The sequence below is a fragment of the Talpa occidentalis genome, unplaced genomic scaffold (genome assembly GCF_014898055.3).
Source record: "Talpa occidentalis isolate TD23 unplaced genomic scaffold, MPIMG_talOcc4v2.1 talOcc4.15, whole genome shotgun sequence".
In the NCBI taxonomy this organism is placed as follows: Eukaryota; Metazoa; Chordata; class Mammalia; order Eulipotyphla; family Talpidae; genus Talpa; species Talpa occidentalis.
Genome location: NW_023601543.1, coordinates 18249684 through 18271280, shown reverse-complemented (window position 1 = coordinate 18271280; position 21597 = coordinate 18249684). Strand labels below are relative to the sequence as shown.

The 21597-nt window shown below is 35.1% G+C and overlaps 1 protein-coding gene across 8 annotated transcripts in view; it reads left to right on the top strand.

The window, feature by feature from the left end:
• Positions 1-21597, top strand: part of STAG2 (stromal antigen 2) — a 112371-nt gene that overhangs the window by 36783 nt on the left and 53991 nt on the right. For all 8 annotated transcript variants that reach the window (XM_037511986.2, XM_037511981.2, XM_037511982.2 and 5 more), the window contains 4 exons: positions 3662-3803; positions 7708-7786; positions 11175-11339; positions 17451-17547. In XM_037511986.2, coding sequence (XP_037367883.1) covers positions 3760-3803; positions 7708-7786; positions 11175-11339; positions 17451-17547 — 385 coding nt within the window. In that variant the 5' untranslated portion in view covers positions 3662-3759. The remainder of the gene's footprint in view (positions 1-3661; positions 3804-7707; positions 7787-11174; positions 11340-17450; positions 17548-21597) is intronic.

The following is a 21597-nucleotide window of genomic DNA, read 5'->3' as shown; positions in this document are numbered from 1 at the left end:
GTAGTTGTCCAACAGGCTTTCAGAAATAGAAGAAGAAAGCTGCTGTTGTTTTGTTTTTATTTATTTTTGTTTTTCTAAGAAGAAAGTTTGTTGCTGATTTTAACTTGGGATCTAAACTTCAGGTAACAGGCCACAAATGTAACATATTCCTTATAGATAACATAAAGCTTTTTGATTCTATATTAAAAGCAGTGCTGCTGAGAGCATTTCCTTAAACTTAATGCATTGAATTAAAAATATACATCTTATTAGTCCAGTAGTTACACGTGAATGTATTTAACAAACCTTTAATGGCAGAATAGTGTGGACCTGTACCCAAGGATGTGGTTTAACTTTATTACTCAACCTATCTGCAAATGTATTTACTTAGTGTTTTGAAAGGAGAACCAGAAACATGTTATTGCATCTGTTTTTTGATGGAACAGTGATTGAGAGTCGAAGCAAATTTTGTTTCTATGCTTTATCCTCCAAAGTTGTTGGAATATTAACTCTTTTTTAGTAGCTACAGAGAATTGGTACACATGATAAAAATCTTTTTCCTTGACATTAGGTGAGAGCTCCACCTTGTGATCTTTGAGCATATTAAACCAAAATTAATAACCTACTGTAGGCTAGGAATGATATAGTGAGTTTGATTATTAAAGTCAATTTCTTACATTTTGGATTCCCAACTTAGGTCAGTTGGCATTAAGTATATTTAAAGACCTTGTTTGCAGATTTTTAAATGAAAGACTTCGGGGGAAGCAAATTATATTTATACACAGTATAGGCATTTTAAGTAAAAAGGTTGAAGCTTCCAATTCTTCCTGCAGGTAAAGTTGACTTTTTTTTTTTTTTTAAAGATTGACTTATTTATGCATAGAAGAACTGGGGTACAGGCCAGAGCTGCGGGGAGTGGGGGGGTGAGAGGATTCACTAGAGACAGAGTAGAGAACAGAACAGGCAGACTGAAACACACTACTTAGGGGGACAGCAGGCAGGACAGGAGAGATCTGCTGCACCATGTGGGTAGCTCCCTGGCTGGCCGGGGGATGGAAGTCGTGCTGCAGAGGCTGTGGATAGCTTCGCAGTGCTGTGCTATGCTTAACCCCTTGTGCCACCAGGAAGGCCCATAAAGTTTACATTTGCAAACCCAATGCTAACTTACATATTATCCCTTGCTTTTAAATTATAGAACAACTTTATATATTTTTTTTTAGTTCTATGAAAAACTGTTTTGGAGGCAAATTGGTTATTTAGAGAATGATTAAAATAGTAAAAATCTTAGATACATGGAATTTTGTTATGTTTAGTAATACTAGGTGGCAAATAGAGATCAGGAGGTGTACTGTAGAAATAAATGTGTTGTCACATTTACTGTTACAGGTAGTTCTGTTAGGGGGAAAAGGATGTCCCAAAGCAAATTCCATATAGGCTTTGTGGACTCCACCCCCACCCCAGGTCAAAGCCAAAGACACTGGGAACTCCAAATCCCATCACCACCCAAGGGAAGGTGGCTGGGACCTGAGGGTGGGGTTAAGCAGCCAGGTGGATACAAAAGGCAGACACGTGGGCTTTGGGGATCCCCCATTTTGGCTCTCCACCAGCTCGCAGCATCCGGCCAGCTCTGAGAGTAACTTTGGGTTTCCAGGTCGTCGGATCGGGTAGGACGCATTAAAGACTTTATTTCCCTATTTTCTCCCTGAGTTGTACATTTTCCTTATTTCCTTTTCTCTTGTAAATAAACCTTTTATTAACCCTTTTGTGTGTGTCTGTAGTGGAGTATTCATAAGTCCCTTTAAAGCGCGCGGGTGAGGACCCACAGCCAGGAACCCGTTTAATATCGGGGTTGCTCTATAACAGCTCCATAAGGGCAAGGATCATTGCTCTCTAGTTCACTACTCTATATCCAGTGCCCAGCGCTGCATTTGGCAAATGGTAGATAATTTTAAATGGTTGGATGGATTTTTAATATTTAGAAACATTTTAAAACAAATATTTCACTAGGAAGGAAGGTAGCCAGTTATTGTACCTTAGAAATTTTGTGTTATTTAGACTAATGCAGTGTATTATATACTACTTGTTTAATTTAGTGCTCTTTGCTTTTCAGAACTGATACATTCTTTTTGTCCCTTAAAGAGAATATGTTTATGAATTATCTTTAAAGTAGTTTTGGAAACTGTATTTAAGGAATGCAGCAAGTTGGGTTTATAAAAGTGCTGGGAGAAGGAAGAGTTAGACAGATGAAACAAGCATCACATGACCACTTTATTGCCATCTCTCAGATGACCTGACCTGTTGGTTAGAACTTAATAGCTCTATACCTCTTCAGCTCCTTTTCAAATACAAAATTTGTTTTCTCTTTTTAAAAAAGATTACTTTTAAAAATGAGTTAGGACTTTTTGAGAGGCTGGGGTGTATCCTACATGTGATGGCAAGCCTTAGAACTTACAACTCTGGTGTATTTCTTGTTAGGTAACAATAAGAATAAACCAGATTAACAGTGGTTTTGAAGTGGGACAATCCTAGTACCATGATTTAATGCAAGAAGACCATGCTAACAGTTATGTCTAAAATTCTTAAAATAATAAGTACTCTTCAAGAAGGAAAAACTCAGTGTGGTGGTATAGACAACACTTGATTATTCGGAGCTTAATTTGTGGATTATTCTTTCTTTTTCCTATCTCATTATTTTGCTATTCATGGCAGCTTAGATTGAGGAAATACAGCGTTTTGAACTTTGTATGTTAATTAAATACTAGTTGCCACGAGGTGCTTTTTAGAGATTTAAAAGCCATTGAAAAATTGAGCGGTGTTTCTTGTATAATGTCTGTTCTAATGGAAGAGATCAATAGAAATTCATCAGTATGTGATAGCTGAACACTTGTAAGTGGGTAAAGTCAGTCTTACCTACTTTTTCTTTTGGTGGTCACCAAGTACTAGATTCACTTGGAAATAAAACAAAAAATAAAATTATAAAAGGAAGTAACATGTAAGATTGAGAGCTTTACACATCCTATTTTCTCATTTTTGTTACAGACTTGTCATTTGCTTTTAGGCCACTCTCTCATTTCAGAACTGCAGTTTTACATGTGATGGCAAGCCTTAGAACTTAGAACTCTGGTGCATCTTTGAACTTCAAAACTAGAAATAACACCCTTCCTATGGCATTCATCTGCTATTCAGTATGGTATTATCATGATGAAATGGTTATTTATTGATTTGCCAAACTTTGCACTGTATGTTTCTTCTGTGGTAGAAGAACCTGCTTTTAAAGTGTTTTAAAACCGTATCTTAGGTTTTTTAATATATACCGTCAGTAAAACGCCTATATAGAATTTTCAGGAGTCTTTTATTAGGTTTCAAACTAATCATGAGGACCAGTAAAAGAATCATATCCTGTTTCTAGATAGACCATACATATATCTTTTTAAGGCCAGACTAGAGAATCATAAATTTAAAAAAAAAGCCTATATAATATAAACTTCTTGTATCTGTTACTGTGTGGCCATAGCAGTAGTAACATCCATATCAAGAAAAAGCAGTTAAATGTAAGGGAAAGAAATCGTTATTTACTAAAACACATCTGTAGATACTGGGAGAATTTAATTGTTGAGTTATAACTATCCTTCCCAATGTTTTTGGCATGTCTATAATAAATATGCACCTCCCCCCTTTAAAGGAATTGCCCGTCTTAGAAGAAAGAAGCAAACCATTGTTACACACGTAAATATATGACTATATTTCTGACATTGGGGCGTTCCAGAAGATGATAAAGAAATGATAGCAGCTCCAGAAATACCAACTGATTTTAATCTGCTACAGTAAGTATATTATGATGATTTTTGTTTTTTTCCACAAAATGGGAAATGTATTTAAGTTAAAAGTACTGCTTTCAGATCTAATTTAGAAGATAGTCCGTATAGTTTGATACATTTTATATCAATGCTTCTTGGGCTTTGTAACAGGAATGATCACTGTTAAATTTTAAAAATCAGGCACTACACAGTTATTGCTGTGCAGTTTTTTTGAGGCCATAATTGGCTTTACAGTAGTAACTGTTTTGAGGACGTGTCATGAAATTCTTAAAAAGTAGTGTCATTAGTTAGGGATATGTACCATGAAGTAGTATTTAGGGTGTAATGTCAGGTTTTTGTTATAAAATTAAATGATAGGCTGTGAAACAAATACAGGAGGGTAAGACATGTTTTCCATGTTTTGTGCCAAAACAAATTTATGTACATATTGATCCAGAGTGAATTTAACATATTTTCTTTATCCTTGTCTTAAAAGCTTACCTATATGTCTTACTCAACTTTTATTCTAATTATTCTTTTGTGTTTGATGTGGAAAATAATTTGAACCACTATTTGTAATAGTGGTTTTCATACTTAGCTTCATTTTCACATTGTGCCTCACTGAAAAATGATCTGTTAAACTGTCTGTGCATAACTTTTTTTTTCTCTCTGCTTTTGATGGTATGTAGATTTTCATTTATAAAATTCTATTTTCTTTTTTTAATATTTATTTTACTTATTTTTGCATACAAGAACTGGGGCCTAGGCCAGAGGTGCGGGAAGTGAGAGGATTCACCAGAGACAAGAGTGGGGAGCAGAACAGGCGGATCCACTGAAATACACCACTGAGGGGAGCAGCAGGCGAGACAGGAGAGGCTTGCTGCACCATGTGGGTCACCTCTCTGGCAGGGGGTGGAACTCAAGCTGCAGTGACTGGTGATAGCGTGATAGCTTTGAGACTTTAACCCCTGGGCCACCAGGGAGGCCCTATAAAATTCTATATTCATTGAAAGTTGTTGGTCCACTGGGATATTGCCAATATTTCAAAGCATGGTTTTAAAAAATGTGATTTTAATCCCAGTGTATATTGACTATTAAAAGTTTCTTGAGGAAAATTCCTGTTTTTGTTTGTCTGAGGGAGGATATGGAATGGTCTGAAAACATTTTTTGAATTGACTATTGGAAATTAGGAAACTATAAAAATTGTTAAGATTAGAGACAATTAAAAAAAGATTTGTATTATAAACTTGACTGTTGATGATTAGAATATCCTGAGTAATTATGGCCTGGGATAGGATAATGAGTTAAGAGGAAATTGATGTCATGAAGGTAGAGAAGACAGCCAATTTTTACTGGCTATGTGAGGTGGGGGTGCAGTTGAGAAAGGAATGGAAGATTGATTCATGTGATAGATGACTCATGGCCTTTCAGGCCACTAAAAGATTAACCCAGTATGCTCCATAAGCATACATTATTTCACCTAGGAAAGGTTTTTTGTTGTTGATGTTCATTTGGTCTTAAAAGCAGGTAGTATTGGAGAAAGGCAGGCGCACAAGAGTACTTCTGTGATTGGGGATATTTTAGATTCCCATCCTGATTACTCACTTCAGTTTCGTTCATGTTTTCCATTTAGTAATCAAATCCCTAGTGGCTCATTCTTTTAGTTGGGATAGTCTGGAGATGAGAATTAAGAGTGTAATTGAGCCTTTGATTATTCTGTGGCCATTGGAATATTGTGAAGACTAGTGATTATTTGCAGATTTATAACAATTACTTGAGCTCTCTGAGAAAGTTGATGTTCCACAAATATCTTTGGAAGAAAGAAGTATTACTTGTACACCAAGATATTTAAATTTATTTTGCAAGGCCATATAGGCATGTGGAAAGAATATTGATGACAATGATCTTTTTAAGATGTAAGAGGCATGACTTTCAGGTTATTACTATAGCAGCAATTCAGTTTTTGGTGCTTTAACTCTGGGAAATGGTATTTATTATAGGCCCTCTCCTCACATTTTGGGAGATTGTTAGGATTGCCACTATTTTCAAACGTTGTTTAAATAAGCAGTATAGTTATTTCTCCCCCTCTCCCCCCACTTAGTATCTTAACTATTACTTTAGAGTCATAAAATATTCCTACTTTACATCTACTCACTAATGGTTGTTGTAGTGGTAACAATAGAAATAGAAGAAATTTAGTAAGAAAAGACAAGCTTTACAAAATAGACTTTTACTTTGATTCCTTTTTTTTTTTTTAAAAGCAAAACTGGTACTGGGCTTACTCATAAAGGATGGTTAAACCTGTATTTTTTATGGTTGTGTTTCAACTCTAAATCCACTGTGACACAGATACCAATTTAAAGGTGCTTTTTGCCTTAATAATGGAAGTATGTTATTACTGTTAAGATACATATAGGAAGTATCATACATGTGCATATAGGAAGTATCACACATGTGTATTTAGTCTACTTTCCTTATGTATGAGAAAAACCTGATTTGGGTCTCCCTGGTGGCACTGGCACAAGGGGTTAAGCACTGCACTATGAAGCTGTCCGCAGTCTCTGCAGCAGGAGTTCGATCGTGCTGGCCAGGGAGAAACCCACATGGCGAAGCAGACCTCTCCTGACTTGCCCGCTGCTCCCCTCAGCAGTGTATTTCAGTCAGTCTGCCTATTCTGTTCCCCACTCTGTCTCTGGTGAATCCTCTCACTCCCCAGCATCTCTGGCCTGTACCCCAGCGCTTGTATGCATAAATAAATAAATCTTTTTTTTTTTAAAAGAAAAACCAGATTTATATAAAACATGCCCTTTTACCCCAAAAGGGGATAATTTCTCGGAATTGTAGATAAGCATCTTAGAGATTGATGAGACATAGAGATTTAATTCCTGCATATACATTTTTAATAAATAGGTTCTTTTTTTTTAAGATTTATTTATTTATACAAGAACTCTGGGGTACAGGCCAGAGGCGCGGGAGGGTGAGACAATTCACCAGAGATAGAGTGGGGAGCAGAACAGGCAGAGTGATGAAATACACTGCTGAGGGGAGCAGCGGGTGAGACAGAAGAGGTCTGCTATGTCATGTGGGTCAGCTCCCTGGCTGGCCAGGAATTGAACCAGCGCAACAGAGGCTGTGGACAACTCCACAGCGCTGCACTCAACCCGATGCGCCACTGGGGAGGCCTCTACATTGTTTATAGATGAGAAGTTGTCACTTAGCCAAGACCACCATTTCTTAGTAGTAGGACAAGCTCATCTGTCTATAGTTTTCCACCTTTATACTTCTTAAAGGAGTTTGATCAATTAGTATACTTTCCTTACTGTATTTCACATGATTTAGTTGATAAAAATGTTTTAAACATATCCTTTCAGAAACATGTTTTATGTAGTGGCATCTATATTTACAAATACTATTTTTGAATGAAGTAGGAGAGGTAAGATTCTCTAATAAAACTTTACATGCCTGGTGTTAAAATAAAGTTTACCTTGGGCACCAAGGTTTTTTGAATCAGAAAATGAAAACAACCATCACAACAAAATAACATAGTTCCTAGGGTTAAAAATTTTGAGAGCCATTGGTTTTAATCTCAGTCTCTCTCTCTCCCCCCCCACCTCCCCCTTTCTCTATCTCTCTCTCTGTCCCTGTCTGTCTCTCTCTCTCTCTCTCTCTGTCTCTCTCTCTCTCTGTGTCTCTCTGCCATTAGTTTCATTTTAATGGTTTAGATTATTGTTTTTGTAGTTGGTTATGTGATTTTATATTTGGTAATATGCTTTGGATATGATGTTTTGGGAAACATCTTAATTACATTCAGTCCTAATATGGAGTTGTGTAATTCCGTTAACCAGGTCTTTCTTTTAGAAAATATGGCAAAAATTAGAAACCCTACATTTCTAAGGAAGTTTTAAAATAATTGCTTCTCTTTCTGTCACAGGGAGTCAGAAACACATTTTTCTTCTGACACAGATTTTGAAGACATTGAAGGAAAAAACCAAAAGCAGGGCAAAGGAAAAGTATGTACTGAACATGTGACTTAATTTGGTTTTTAAGACAATTCATTCTCATATGTATGTATATGTGTATATGTAGTTTTATATATATGTATACACACATACTTTTAATTATGTCTCAGATGTTGTCAATATTTAAAAATACCTTCCCCCCTTACCACCCCCCCACTGATGTGGTAAACCTTCTGTGCATATGTGGTTTCTTTGGCTTCTAGATTAAATATCTTTTGATTATCTGTCCCCACTACTGTAAAATTGAAATTAATAAATACACCATTGTTTTTAGTGGTTTATTTTGGAATACCCAATATGTTAAGCAAAATGTGATGTTGACTTATTTTTACTTTCACATGAGTAGTCAAATATAAGGCACCCCAAAAATGTAACATACCAATTGAAGTCTAATGGTTTGACAGTTTTTACTCTTTATAAGTAATATCTGGGATAAAAACTGACAAAGTGACTTTCTGAGTCAATAGAATGTAAGTTTGGAGTATGAGTGAGTAGCCTGAGTGCTATGGATAACTTGGTGAGTGATTAAATCATTTTGCAATTTTGGAAAGTGCATTTCACTCTGTGCATATGTGTAAATACCTTGTGCAACAGATAACTTGTTTTTGTTCAGCATCATCTTTTCCATAATGAATATTGGATTCATATATTCTTAGGAGGTTTTTTTTTAAATGTAAGCAATACAGAAATGGACAACGAACAAAACAAATTTTCCTATAATCCTATTACCCATAGGTAATTTATTTTGCTAATTTTGAACACTTATATATATATATATATATATACACACACACACACACACCTGTATATAAAACATGCTCATAGAATTTTACTTAAATGGAAGCATACTATGCAAACTGTTCAGTATGCTTAAAAAAATCAGTAGCAGTTGCCAGCAGCTTTGCTATAGTCAATTTTTCCTGTCTCTAATTTTAATGATGTTGTAGCATCACATTTTGTGTGTAGAGCATAATTTATTTAACTAGTTACTGGAATATTTGTTTAGAGTGTACATAATCCATGTATTTCATAATTTCATATGCTTTCTTAGTCCCTTAAAAGTAGAAGGGGAGAGAGAGAGAATGAATATAAAAATGTCAACTCACGACTATTCAAAGGCAGCCAGTCTTACTGGGTTGTATATGATTATTAAGTAGAAAACTAATTTTTATTCTATAAACCATCTTGCAAAACCAAAATTCTATACTTCTGACTTTGATATAATCTATTATTTTGGGGAAAAACCTGCAGTGGCACATGCATATAGTACTCCTTGAAGTTTTTGTGCCACAGTTTTGTTTGCATAGCCACTGCTATATGTGGGGTGCTAAGGGTCATCAGATCAAGGATTTGTTACAATAAGAGCAAATGTGTTTTGACATTAATATATGTTCCATACACTGTATTACTAATTTTACATATATTACCTAATTGAAGACTTGAACAGTCTTAGGGATTATAAAACTTCCTTACTTTATATAGGAGACTCAGATCCAGAGTTCAGTGGTGAGAATTTGAGCCCATGCATGTTGAAAGATGGTGCTCATAATTCACTATAGTATACTTCCTCATAGTCTTTTGTAGAGATTCTTTTCTTTATAAGATTGTACCCAGGTTAGCATGTTTACCTCTTATACTTCCCTGTATTATCACTCCTTGCACATTGTTTTTTCTAGCACAGTATATCCATTGAGCCATTTTAATTGTACTAATTAGTTTTTCATATCAACTGGAAATATTAAGGCATATAATGAATTGCAAATATCTAACTCCATGTTGATTGGCATTGACATATTTTACTATTCTAGTGTGTTCTTTGTAGTTGATCTTTTCTTTCATACTTTGATATTCTTTTAAAAAAATATTTATTTTTGCATTTTAGAACTGGGTTATAGGCCAGAGTGGTTAGAGGATTCACCAGAGAGAGTGGGATTCAGAACAGGCAGATTTACTGAAATACACTGCTAAGGGTAGCAGTGGGCAGAACAGGAGATGTCTGCTGTGCCACATGTGGATCAGCTCCCTGGCTGGGATTGAAACTGAGGCTTTAGCAGGTCATAGCTCTGAGACTTAATTCCTAAGTCATCAGGGAGGCCCTGAAATTCTTTTTAATGGGGACAAAAGCCTTTCATTCTGCAATTAAGAATTGAATGACTTCTAGAAGACTGAATCTCATTAGCAAAATAATGTAAATTAGCAAGTAACATCTTTCAGTTGTTAGGAAGGGGTTTGAATTGTTAGCAATAAGGTAGGTGGTTTTGAGTTCTTGAAGCAGGCAGGGTTCTCTTTGGAACACAGTACAGAAACATGCAGGCTGTCAGTGGAAATAAATTGTAGACCTGGCCATAGATCAGGGGTCTGCAAACTATGACTTGTTTGCATACTACTCATACACCAGGAATGTTTTTATATTTTTAAAGGGTTGTAAGAAAAAAAGAAAGAATATATGACAAGACAGTGACCCACACAGGCTTAAAGTATTTACTGTTTGGTACTTTACAGAAACTTTGCCAACCCTTGCTCTTGATCATCGAAACATGTAGATTTAAAAGAGGCTTTGGAAATCATGTAATCTAATCTGTAAAGATTTTCCTACAACTGACATTTTAGAAGTGAGGACTCTGGGTTAGAGAATGACTTGCTTTTCTGTAAGAAGGTATTAAAGGTATGGGAGGTATTTTATATCTGAGGCATGAAGGTAATGTTTTCACTGATTTATGTGTGCCTCTCATCCCCCAAATATTGACAACTTACTTATAAAGTGGCTTTATTTTCCATGGTGTTCATTAATGAATTTTCGTAAGTATTGGAGGGAGGAGGACGGGCCCAGGACAAGAATGAGGTTGAATAACATCTATTGGTACTATTTAGAATTCCTTTGTGAGTGCATTGAAATGATGTATAAAACTAACAGTAGAAATCCAGTTAAAATGTTGAAGTAAGTATGAGTTCCTTATATGATAAAAGAGTTTTGTTATTCTTGTTGCCCACGCTAGTCTGCACCCTAAATCACTAATTCCATGAAGTGCTATTTTATCCCCATTTTACAGACAAAAAAATCTCTCTGAAGCAGTGTGGTTAACCAACTTAAATTTAAGATCACACATTAAATAGTAATGGCAATTTGGACCCATATGTTCTGTCAGTATGCAGAGTCTGTGCTCTTAAAAACTACAATGTCGTGAGGAGTATAAACAAAGTTGATAACAAAAAGAAACTGCAACAATCATATTTTATTATGACATATGTATCACATTCTCCTTAAGGTCAAGTTTAAGCATGTTATAATTGTGTATCCTATCAGCTGTCTCTACTATAGCTTTATTTTGAACTCCTAATTAAGGATGATATAAATTAACCAACTTGTATTTTTATGCAGACTTGTAAAAAAGGCAAAAAGGGCCCAGGTGAAAAGGGAAAAGGTGGAAATGGAGGAGGAAAACCTCCTTCTGGACCAAACCGAATGAATGGTCATCACCAACAGAATGGAGTGGAAAACATGATGTTGTTTGAAGTTGTTAAAATGGGCAAGAGTGCTATGCAGGTAATGTTTATTATGTTCTTCCCAGTTTATAGGTGTATTTTATACTTAGTGAGTTATATAAAACACATCCCTGATTTTTCTGATTGTGTTTAAAATATTTCTAGTACTATTAGAAATCAATAACTAGTCAGAAAATTGGAAATCTGTGTATTGTGCTTTAAGCTGTATCTTAAGTTATTTTCTTCTGCGTTATTTTTTTAATGACATATAATTTAAAATTATTTGGTCAAAAATATGCTGATGTAAACCGTCACTATAAGGTTTCAATTTCCCCTACATTTATATAGCTGCCATTAAAATACAAATACAAGCTGCCCATATAGAATTCTTGATTGCGTGACATACTATAATCACCCACTTTTGTGAATGGAATTATTTTTGTTACTGTAGTCTATTACATATTTTTATTACTTGTTCTGTTTCTTAGCAGAATAAAAAGTTGGGGTCACATCGATGTCAAATCATCTTAATTTTGTATCTCCATAACTTTATGACAGCAGGGGTAGTAAGACTTTGCAATGTATGTTTTTTTTTTTTTTTTTAATAGAGGCATGCTTTATTTATTTGTTTGCTGGTTTGTTTTGTTTATACATGCACTGGGTACAGTCAGAAGCGCGGGAGGGTGAGAGAATTCACCAGAGCCAGAGCAGGGAGCAGAGCAGGCAGAAGGACCGAAGTACACTGCTGAGGGGAGCAGCGGGCGGCAGGAGAGGTCCGCGCGCCATGCGGGACCCTCCTCCGGTGGCCGGGGAGCAGCCGGGGATCGAACCGGCGCCGCAGAGGCCGCGCGCAGTTTCGCAACCCAGCGCTCAACCGCTGCGCCACCGGGGAGGCCCTGCAATGTATGTTGAACCCACATGGATTAAAAAAATTAAGTATCACTATGCTCAAAGAACACGAATGCCCAGTAAATTTATTTAATTTATAAAAACTATAGGAAACAAGTGTTTTCTTTTGCAGACTGTTTATTCAATGAAAGGTACACTGTGAATGGTTTAGCAAGAACTAGCTATTTTAAGCTTTTTGTTATTAATAATAAACCTTGTTTATAAATAAGGATTTATCACAATAAATGTGGTTTTGTGAATAACTTTTCAAGCATCAATTGGGACTAATAAAAACCATTTTTATATGTAAAATATCACCATTTTAGTTTGATCTGTCACCAGTTGTACAAAAGTAATGTGTTTTCTTAAGTTTGAATTCACCTTCATTTATATATGAAAGTTGGCGTTTATATAGTTGTAATTAGTGTATGCATTGTTTCTTGTTTAATATTTATACAATTATTTTGCATATACCTCAAAATTTAGAATAAGTAATGTTATGTTACTGTGCTATGGTTTGTTTAGTGATTTCTTAATTTAAAAAATCACTCCCCTGTCACTAGTTCCCCCTTCGGGTTAATTTAATCAAATGGGTAATTTATCTCAGGTATATTATATACCATTTCATTACTTTTCTTTTTATATGATACCTTTTCTCTATATCTTGTTCTAAGTAGTTAATGGTAGCAGTTTTTTTTCTGTTGTCTTTCATTTTTGTTAATATCAGAAATCTCAACTTAGTCACTGCTAATTAAGCTATTCTATTTTTGTCTACTTTGTAGGGTTTGTGTTTAACTTTTTAGCTCATCAAACATTTTTAGTACAAAATGTGAGGATTTGGCTTTATATTTAATTCTTTTTGTTAGTGGTATCAGTGTTTAAAGAAGGAACGTTTTCCTTATTTTTGTGTTGCTTATGGTTTGTCATATATATTCAGATTATATCTGCATGCCATTTATTTTTGTTTGTAGTTGTGTTTTCCCCTTAAAAGTGGAATGTCCACAGTATCTCTCCATTGATGTCTCTGAAACTTTGCCACCAATTTATTTTGTGTACATCCATTTGTGTTAACTTTCTAACAACAGATTTGATTAAGGAAATGTCCTGTTAACAAACTTCTAAAAGTTCTTCCTTATCTAGAAGTTCCAGCCCAATTTTCCTTATGGCATCTTTGGTATTTAATGTCCACAGTATTTACTCTGTACCTAGGCCCCTCTTTTTGTATTTCCTCTTTGCCTAGAATGGGGCTTCTTTTATCCCTTTCATATTACATAGGATTGAGTGTATCAGATATCACTGTTCTTTTTGAGGGGTATTCTTGGGCTCTATATCCTTCCCCCCTTAAATGTGTTTCTTATGGCACTTAGAATATTATAGTTGTGTATATGTCTGAATTTTCTTCTAGATTGTAAACTCCTTGATCAAAGACTGAGCATTATGTGTTGTTTCTATTTCCAGAATATACCTGTTTTAGTAATTTGAGTGAATGAATAAGTATGAGATTAACTGTTGGTTTTAAAATAGTACTTACATTTTAAGAAAGGAAAAACTGCATCTGCCACTAGATTTATTAGATAATAGATGTGGAATTTTAGCGACTAAACTCTTAGTTTACTATTTGATCATTTAACGTTTTAAATATATTTCAGTGTAATAGATTACTTTTGTTACAGCAGCCTTGCATTAATTGATCTTCATGAATAACTCTTTAATGTGATATGGTAGTTTTATTTTAAGATTTCATAAAATATTTTGTGTCTTTATTGATGAGAATGGTTCTTGTTTCAGATATCTATTGCCACATAAGAAATCACTCCAAAGGTAGTGATGTAAAAGAACCATTTTGTTATGCTTAATGATTCTGTGGGTCTAGAATTCAGATAGAAATAAGTAAGGATGATTCTGTTCCCATCCAGGATGGTTGGGGCTTTAGCTGAGACCGCTTTTGAGTATTTGAGGGTGACATAAACACCTTGGAGGAAATGTGATCCTCTGGAGGTTTCTTTTCTTTTTTTTTTTTTAAGATTTATTTATCTATGCATACAAGAGCTGGGCCAGAGGTTGGGGGTGGGGTGGGGGTGAGATGGGGGATGAGAGGATTCAATAGAGACACAGTGCGGAGCAGAACAGGCAGATAGACTGAAATACTCTGCTGAGGGCAGCAGCGGGCAAGACAGGAAAGGTCTACGGTGCCATGTGGGTCACCTCCCTGGCCGGGGTTGCATTCGTGCTGCAGTGGCTACCAAGACCTTCATAGTCCTTGCACCACTAGGGAGGCCCATCTAGAGGTTTCTTTGCTCATGTTTGGTGCCGAGTCTGGAGTGACTCAAAGGCTGGGCTTAGCTGGCACTTTTTACCAGTAGTACCTACAAGTAGTTTTGTTTCCATGACTTGGGGTTGTTACAGTATAGTTTTTGGGTTTTAACAGTGTTCTGAGAGAAGAGGGAGTGTCCAATTTCTAGTGCTTCAAGGATCCAGTGCAGAAGTTGAAGACTGTCTATAGCCTAATCTTGGGAACATTACTTGTACTGTATTCTGTTCTAGGGAATGGGGTAGACCACAGTTCTTGGGTAGTGTTGCCGAACAATTTAATGGCTTGTTTTAAAACTGTCAGAATCCCGTAATTTCTTTTGATATTTATTCCCTGTATCATATTTGGAAATAATCTTAAATGTGTTTCTTTCATACATTGAGTTGGTTAACATACAAAAAGCTGTTGTAAAACATAGAAAAGGATTGAAATCTAGAAATGAAATAAATTTTAGAATATCTCCAATTTCCAAGCCAGGTATTTCATAGATAATATTTCTGATTTATTGGTATAGCTTTAAAACATTTTTCCCTTTGGGATTTTTGTGTTTATGTTATTTTTTATCATTTTCTTTTAAAAAATTTTAAAAATTGTTTTTGTCTGTTTGGTGGTTTCCTCTTCTATCGCCAATGGAATAAAGTACTGTTTTTGTATTTTAGTTTTGCCCTATTTTTTTAAAAAAAAATCATTATTATTTTCAGATAAACTTAACAAACCATAAATATTCACATTTTCAAAGTGTAAATTGAATGGTTTTTAGTTTATTCACAGCTGCATAGCCATTACCAAAATCTAATTTTAGAATATTTTCAATATCCCAAAGAGAAACCTTGTACTGATTAGCAGTCACTTTCTCCTCTGCTGCACTTGGTCTAGGCTGCTACTACTCTAATTTCTGTAAATTGCCTGTTTTGGACATTTCATATAAATGGAATAACTTTCATGGTCCTTTTTGAGTGGTTTCTTTGACTTAGCATAATGTTTTCAAGGTTCATCCATGCTGTGTATGTATTATAACTTCTGTTTTATTGCCAAATAATATTCCACTTTGTGGATATACCATAATTTGTTTATCCATTCATCTTTTTATGCATCTTTGGTTTGTTTCCACTTTTGGCTTTTTGTGAACCATGCTATTGTGACTATTCTTGTGCAAGATTTTGTGTGGACATGGGTTTTCATTTCTCTTAATATATACCTAGGAGTTGAATTGCAGGATCATGTGGTAACTTGAACCTTTTGAGGAGCTGCCAATTCTTTTCCAAAGTGGCAGCACCATTTTATGTTCTCACCAGTGGTATTGTAGTGTCTCATTTCTCTACATCCTTGCCATCGTTAGTTCCAGTCTGAATTTTTTATTATAGCTACCCTAATGGGTGTGTTGTTACAATCTTATTGTGGTTTTGATTTCCATTTCCTTAATAGCCAATATCTTCAGCATCTTTTCATGTTAGTGGCCATTTGTATGTATATTTAGATCCTTTGCTTATTTTTTTTATTGGGTTATTTTGCTTTTTAAAATTATTGAATCTTAAGCGTTCTTTATATATTTGAACATAAATTGCTTATCAGGTAAAATAAGATATGCAAATATTTTCTCCTATTCTGTGGGTTGTCTTTTTCATTTCTTTGATGGAGTCCATTGAAACACACAGCTTTAATTTTGAATAAGTGAAAATTCATTTTTTCTTCTGTTGTCCTTTTGGTCTTTTATCTAAGTAGGTTTTGCCTAATGTATGGTTATGAATATTTTCTACTGTTTTTTCTATTAGGTCTTCAATCTGTTCTGAGTTACATATTGTATGTGGTTTGAGGTAGGATCCAACTGCATTCTTTTGCATACAGATATCTAATCACTCCCACATTTGTTGAAAAGGCTACTCTTTTTCCATTGAATTATCGTGGCATTCTTGTCAAAAATCAAACAATCCACTGTACGGGTTTGTTTCTGGACTCTCAATTACTGGACATTCGAATTACATATATATCCTTATGCCTGAACTGTATTGTCTTGTTTACTGCAGTTGCTTTGTGGTAAGTTTAGAAATCATGAAGTGTTTGTCCTTCAGCTTTGTTATTTTTCAAGATTGCTATGTCTAGTCTGATCCCTTGCATTAGTATATGAATTTTAGGATCCACTTTTTAATTTTTACAAAGACGTCAGTGGGATTTTGATAGGGCTGGTTTGCCTTTCTTATAAATAATACTAGTGCTTACTGTAGAAAAAAAATTGTTATTTTTGTTTTGCTCCTCATTGAGGCATTTACTTGTTTGAAAGTATTTTTATTACATTCCATTACAGTGTTAATATTTAAATGTTACTCAGTGCATATTCTTGTCAAAAAGAAATATGTGACAGTATTTTCTAGGATATTTTAAAGAGAATTATTCCTTTATTGCAAGATTTTTATTTTATTTTGCATAGAAGAACTGGGTGTAGGCCAGAGGTGCAGGGGGGTGAAAGGATTCACCAGAGACAGAGTGGGGAGCAGAACAGGCACCTCCATTGTAATACACTGCTAAGGGGAGCAGCGGGCAAAACAGGAGAGGCCTGCTGCACCATGTTGGTTAGCTCCCTGGCCCAGATCAAACTGTTGATTTCCCAGGCCACTTTGCCACGGGAGGGCAGTTGTGGTGGTAGCGCTGAGACCCCTAGGCCACCACAGAGGCCCTCTAGGATATTTTTAACGTCATGAAGAAATAATGAGCAATTATAGAGTTGTGGTCTATAGTTTTCAGATTCTTTTTACTGCAAATAAATAGACGATGACCATCTTAATATATACTATTAAGAGATAATTTTACTGATTTCTTTTATTGTTAAAATTTGACTTTAAAAAGTAGTATGTAAATATGTATATAGCTTAAAGTAATGTAATTACCACTTTTAATATTGAATTTCAATAACTTCAGTCAGACTTAGTTTTAGAACATTAGGTAAAGCTAATGTTTTTTTTCCCCCCTCTGCTGTAGTCGGTGGTAGATGATTGGATAGAGTCATACAAGCATGACCGAGATATAGCACTTCTTGACCTCATCAACTTTTTTATTCAGTGTTCGGGCTGTAAAGGTAAGATAAATTTCTTTTGGCAGCAGTGTTCTTAGTTGGTCTCTTCTTTTTGTTCCACCAAACATTTACTAAGAGTTTACATGGAAAATAATGCCAACCTATTGAATTGCTTACATTATCACCTTTAGATGGTATGAGTTAAAAAGAGCAAAGAACAAAGTAAGAACTCTGTTAAGAAAGCTATTTTCATACATGAAAGTTAACTAAACACTTGGGTAATTTATAATTGTTATGTTACTTTTATTAGATACATTTCCCACTTTCAGCATCTGGTTTTAGGAACAAAGAAATGGATTAAGAAGGGAGAAGGAAGATAATGAAGAGATACAGGTTCAAGTGGCAGGGCATTTTAAAGTGTAGGGAATTAAAAAGTGCCATGAATAACAGTAAGTAAGTAAATGTAAGTAGGTAAGTAAGTTAAGGTATTGGTGAATTTGCCAGTTCTTCTTAAAGGTAAACTCTGGAGGTGGGGTCTTAATTAAAATGTTTTTACTTTATTTTAAAGGATTTTACAGTTAGATGGAGAAAACACAGAATACAGAAATATCTTCTGGGACAAAAATATTTAGCACAGATTTTGGCAAGGGGGAAAAGATTATGTAAGTTGGGGAGTCATACACCCTGAGCTGCATTAGTAAATGAGTTAGTAAAGATCATGGGCAAGTTCTCATCTATCCTGTGTCTCCCTAATACTTGACCTATACTTGAAATTCTAGAAGATATCCAGGCAAATACGTGTTACAGAGTTTTCAGGGGAATTACATTTTTTTCTGAATATGGCACCAAAAACATAAGCAATCGAAGTCAGGAGGGAAGGTTGCATAATATATTGAAAAATTAAGATGCTGAAGAATAACTGACTTGAATAAATCTCAAAAAGAATTCCAAGAAGCAGTTTGCTTATGTCTATCCTTTAATTCTGCAACACTTCTTTAAAACTACTGCTATTGGAATTGGAAAATCACATACAAGCTAATGCATTTTATACGAAGTTGATCACAATATTCAGTGCAGTATGCATATTAAACATTGTGTATGTGATACCTGATAGACAACTACATTCTTATTGAGTCTATTGATGACAATATTCAGTGCTAATATTGCCTTTATTTTGCATGTATCCAGTCTTTCTGGAGTAGAAGTTTGCATGTGCCTGTTATTTAAGCAAGGGCCATGTACTTTCTCTTTAGATTCTTTGAAAGGTTGTTTGTGGAACAGCTGAGCTGATGCCAGTGTTCTCTATAACAGCATGGTTTGGTCAGTTTTAAAACATGGTCATAGTCATGTCGTTTTCCTTTTATCAGATTCATTTCTTTTCTGGCATTAGTGTGTTTATAAAGCAAAAGGTTTGTCATTCAACATTTGGATATACATTGTCACAAAGTAGGTTGCAAGTTTTTTTTTTTTTTAATTAAGGTGCTGAAAACTTAAATAAGGTAGATTGAAGCACAATTATAATATTTATTTTAGAATTAAGAAATTTCCATAAAAGGAGAGTTTACCATATAATCAAAGTTAAGGTCATTAAGTACTTTAAAAATAATCATTTGAATAGAATCCTTTTATATTCTCTTTAGAAACTTTTCTAAGTAGACTCAGTGTACTTTAACCTTGTCCTATAAACTTGGGATTGTCATTACTAGCATCAGTTATTTCACTGTAGTTGTGCCTTATAACATGCACAGTGGGGTGTGGGGGACGTTTCACTCTACACTGAATGGCTCCAGGCTCTTCTGTGGTTGGTGATACGGTGGCCAGTATTGTTTCCTTCTTTCCTGGTCAGCTCTCTCTTTTCAGTTTACCCATTTTTAGCAGTCTCACTTCATGCTTCTCATACTTTTAAGGCAGTGGACTCTGATGGTACCCTGATGGTGCTTTCACATCGACCTCAGGAGTTACATGCATGGAGTTTGTGACAGCTAGTTTCTTTTCTGCTTATTTTGGGGTTTGTGGCAGTTAAATGGTCTACAAGATTCAAGAAGAGGTGCTTTAGAAATGGGACATTTGTCAAAATGTATTATATTTGCTTTGAGATTTATATATAAATGTTTAATCTCATTGACATTGTTTTAGGGATTAAGTTCCTTGTCCTTCTCTAGTATTTTGTCAAGTTTCCCACACTTGGGTATAAAGTATAGGAAGATTCTGAAGAGATACGATGAGTCTAGGTTGAAATAAAAAGACAACCCTTCAAAAGTTTCTTGAGAATGTTTCTTTAGCCAGGGAAATGTTACTTCTTCCAAATGTGCTAATATTTTAAAAACAATCATTTGGTTCTTTAATGTTGTGGTAAGTAAGGGCTTTTCCACACCGCCATTAGATATTGATCTTACCTCAGGGGTATGTAGCATGATGTAGTTCAATAACCTCAGATGTATTATTTAACTTCTCTTTGATTTAGCCTTAGTTTCCGTATCTGTTACCAGGGCAAAAAGTATGTGAAACGGTTGGTATGTAGGAGGCCCAATGGACATTAATTCCTGTTCTGGTAGTTTAAACTTAGCAAAAGGTTTTAAATTGCATGCCCATAGAGAAGGAACTCAGTAGCTCAAGTATTGGTAGTTCTTTTCAAGTTTGGGATTGAGAAGAGAATGAGGTGTTTTAAAATCTATGTACACACACATGCATATACAATATATAACTCTGGCCAATTGAAATAAATCTTATTATTATATCCAGTTTTTATAACAAATCTCATTCCTGTACCAAGACATTCAGTGGTAAGACTGGCAAGGAATAAACGATGCAGAATTTTGGTTTTGAAAGTCCAGTCTTTACATGGTTTTTTTTTTTTTTTGTAATCTGACACCCCCTTCAGTGGAAATACATGTACATTTTCCTGCATTGTTTTCCTATTCATAACGTTTCCCTAGAAATCTTTTCATTTGATCTCTGCCTGGCTAACTTTTACTACTACTTATAATGTACATTCTTTCCCCTTTTCCTATCTGTACTCCTTTAAAATTCTAAATGTCCTTATCCAATTTTTTCCTCTGTGGAACACCTGACTTAGTATTCATTCCCTCCTCTCTCGCGTGCCCCCCCCCTTCTGTGAATAGCCATTGTCATTCTCATTCAATATGACATTTATTATGTATTACCTTTAATAGTTTATTTTGTCTCCTCTTTATGTTGTTATTTTGTTATTCTTTTAAATTGTGAAGAAGGTTACAGGTTTCTGGATGGGCAGGAACTGAAAGTTATGTTTATTTGAAACTCAGAGGATGAAGACTTTTTCTTTTTTTTCCTTTTGATATAATTTATTTATATATATATTTTACATCATAGTTCATTTTTGTGCAATGTTTGCTTTCTCCTCTCAGGTGTAGTTCCCATAGAATTCCCACCTCCAGTTCACCCGTGCACTATCACCATAGTCCCTTGTGCTCTTCCCTCCCCTGTTTTGGTACCTCTCCCTCCTCCCCTGCAGAATATCTCTGATTTGTAGTTGCCTATTAATTTTTTGTTGTTGTTATTATTTTTTCCCCTGATCCCTTATTTGGTTCCCCTATATTCCTCCTATAAGTGAAACCATCTGGTATTTTTCTTTTTCCTTCTCACTTATTTCACTGAGCATAATCCCTTCTAGCTTTGATGAAGCCTTTTTAAAGGCTTAGTAAGTAAGGCTTACTTCCTTATATATCTTAGTGTTTAATAAAGATGCCTGACTAAAATGAACTCTTCATATTACTCTTTCCCTTATTATGTTCAGGTTCATCCTTACAGTTTCAAATGTTATCCAGGATGCTGCCTCATACTTGATGACATTTGGTTTATATTAAATGAGCTAAGCAGTATACATATTGTAGGCATGAGTAAAAGTAAGTCAGGTAGTAATGACCAAGGGTGATTGTACTGTAAAGGAAGGACTGTTGTTAGAAGTGGGGCTGTGTTCTTGTGCATGTTGAGAGTGACATTTTCTTGTGTTTTATTTATAGCATTGAGTATCATGGTAAAGATCATGTGATAAAGTGTGCCTTATTGTGTGACTGCAGATATTTTAGTGTTGTTTTTTTTCATTCTGCCATGTATTAACTTCTCATACTTGCA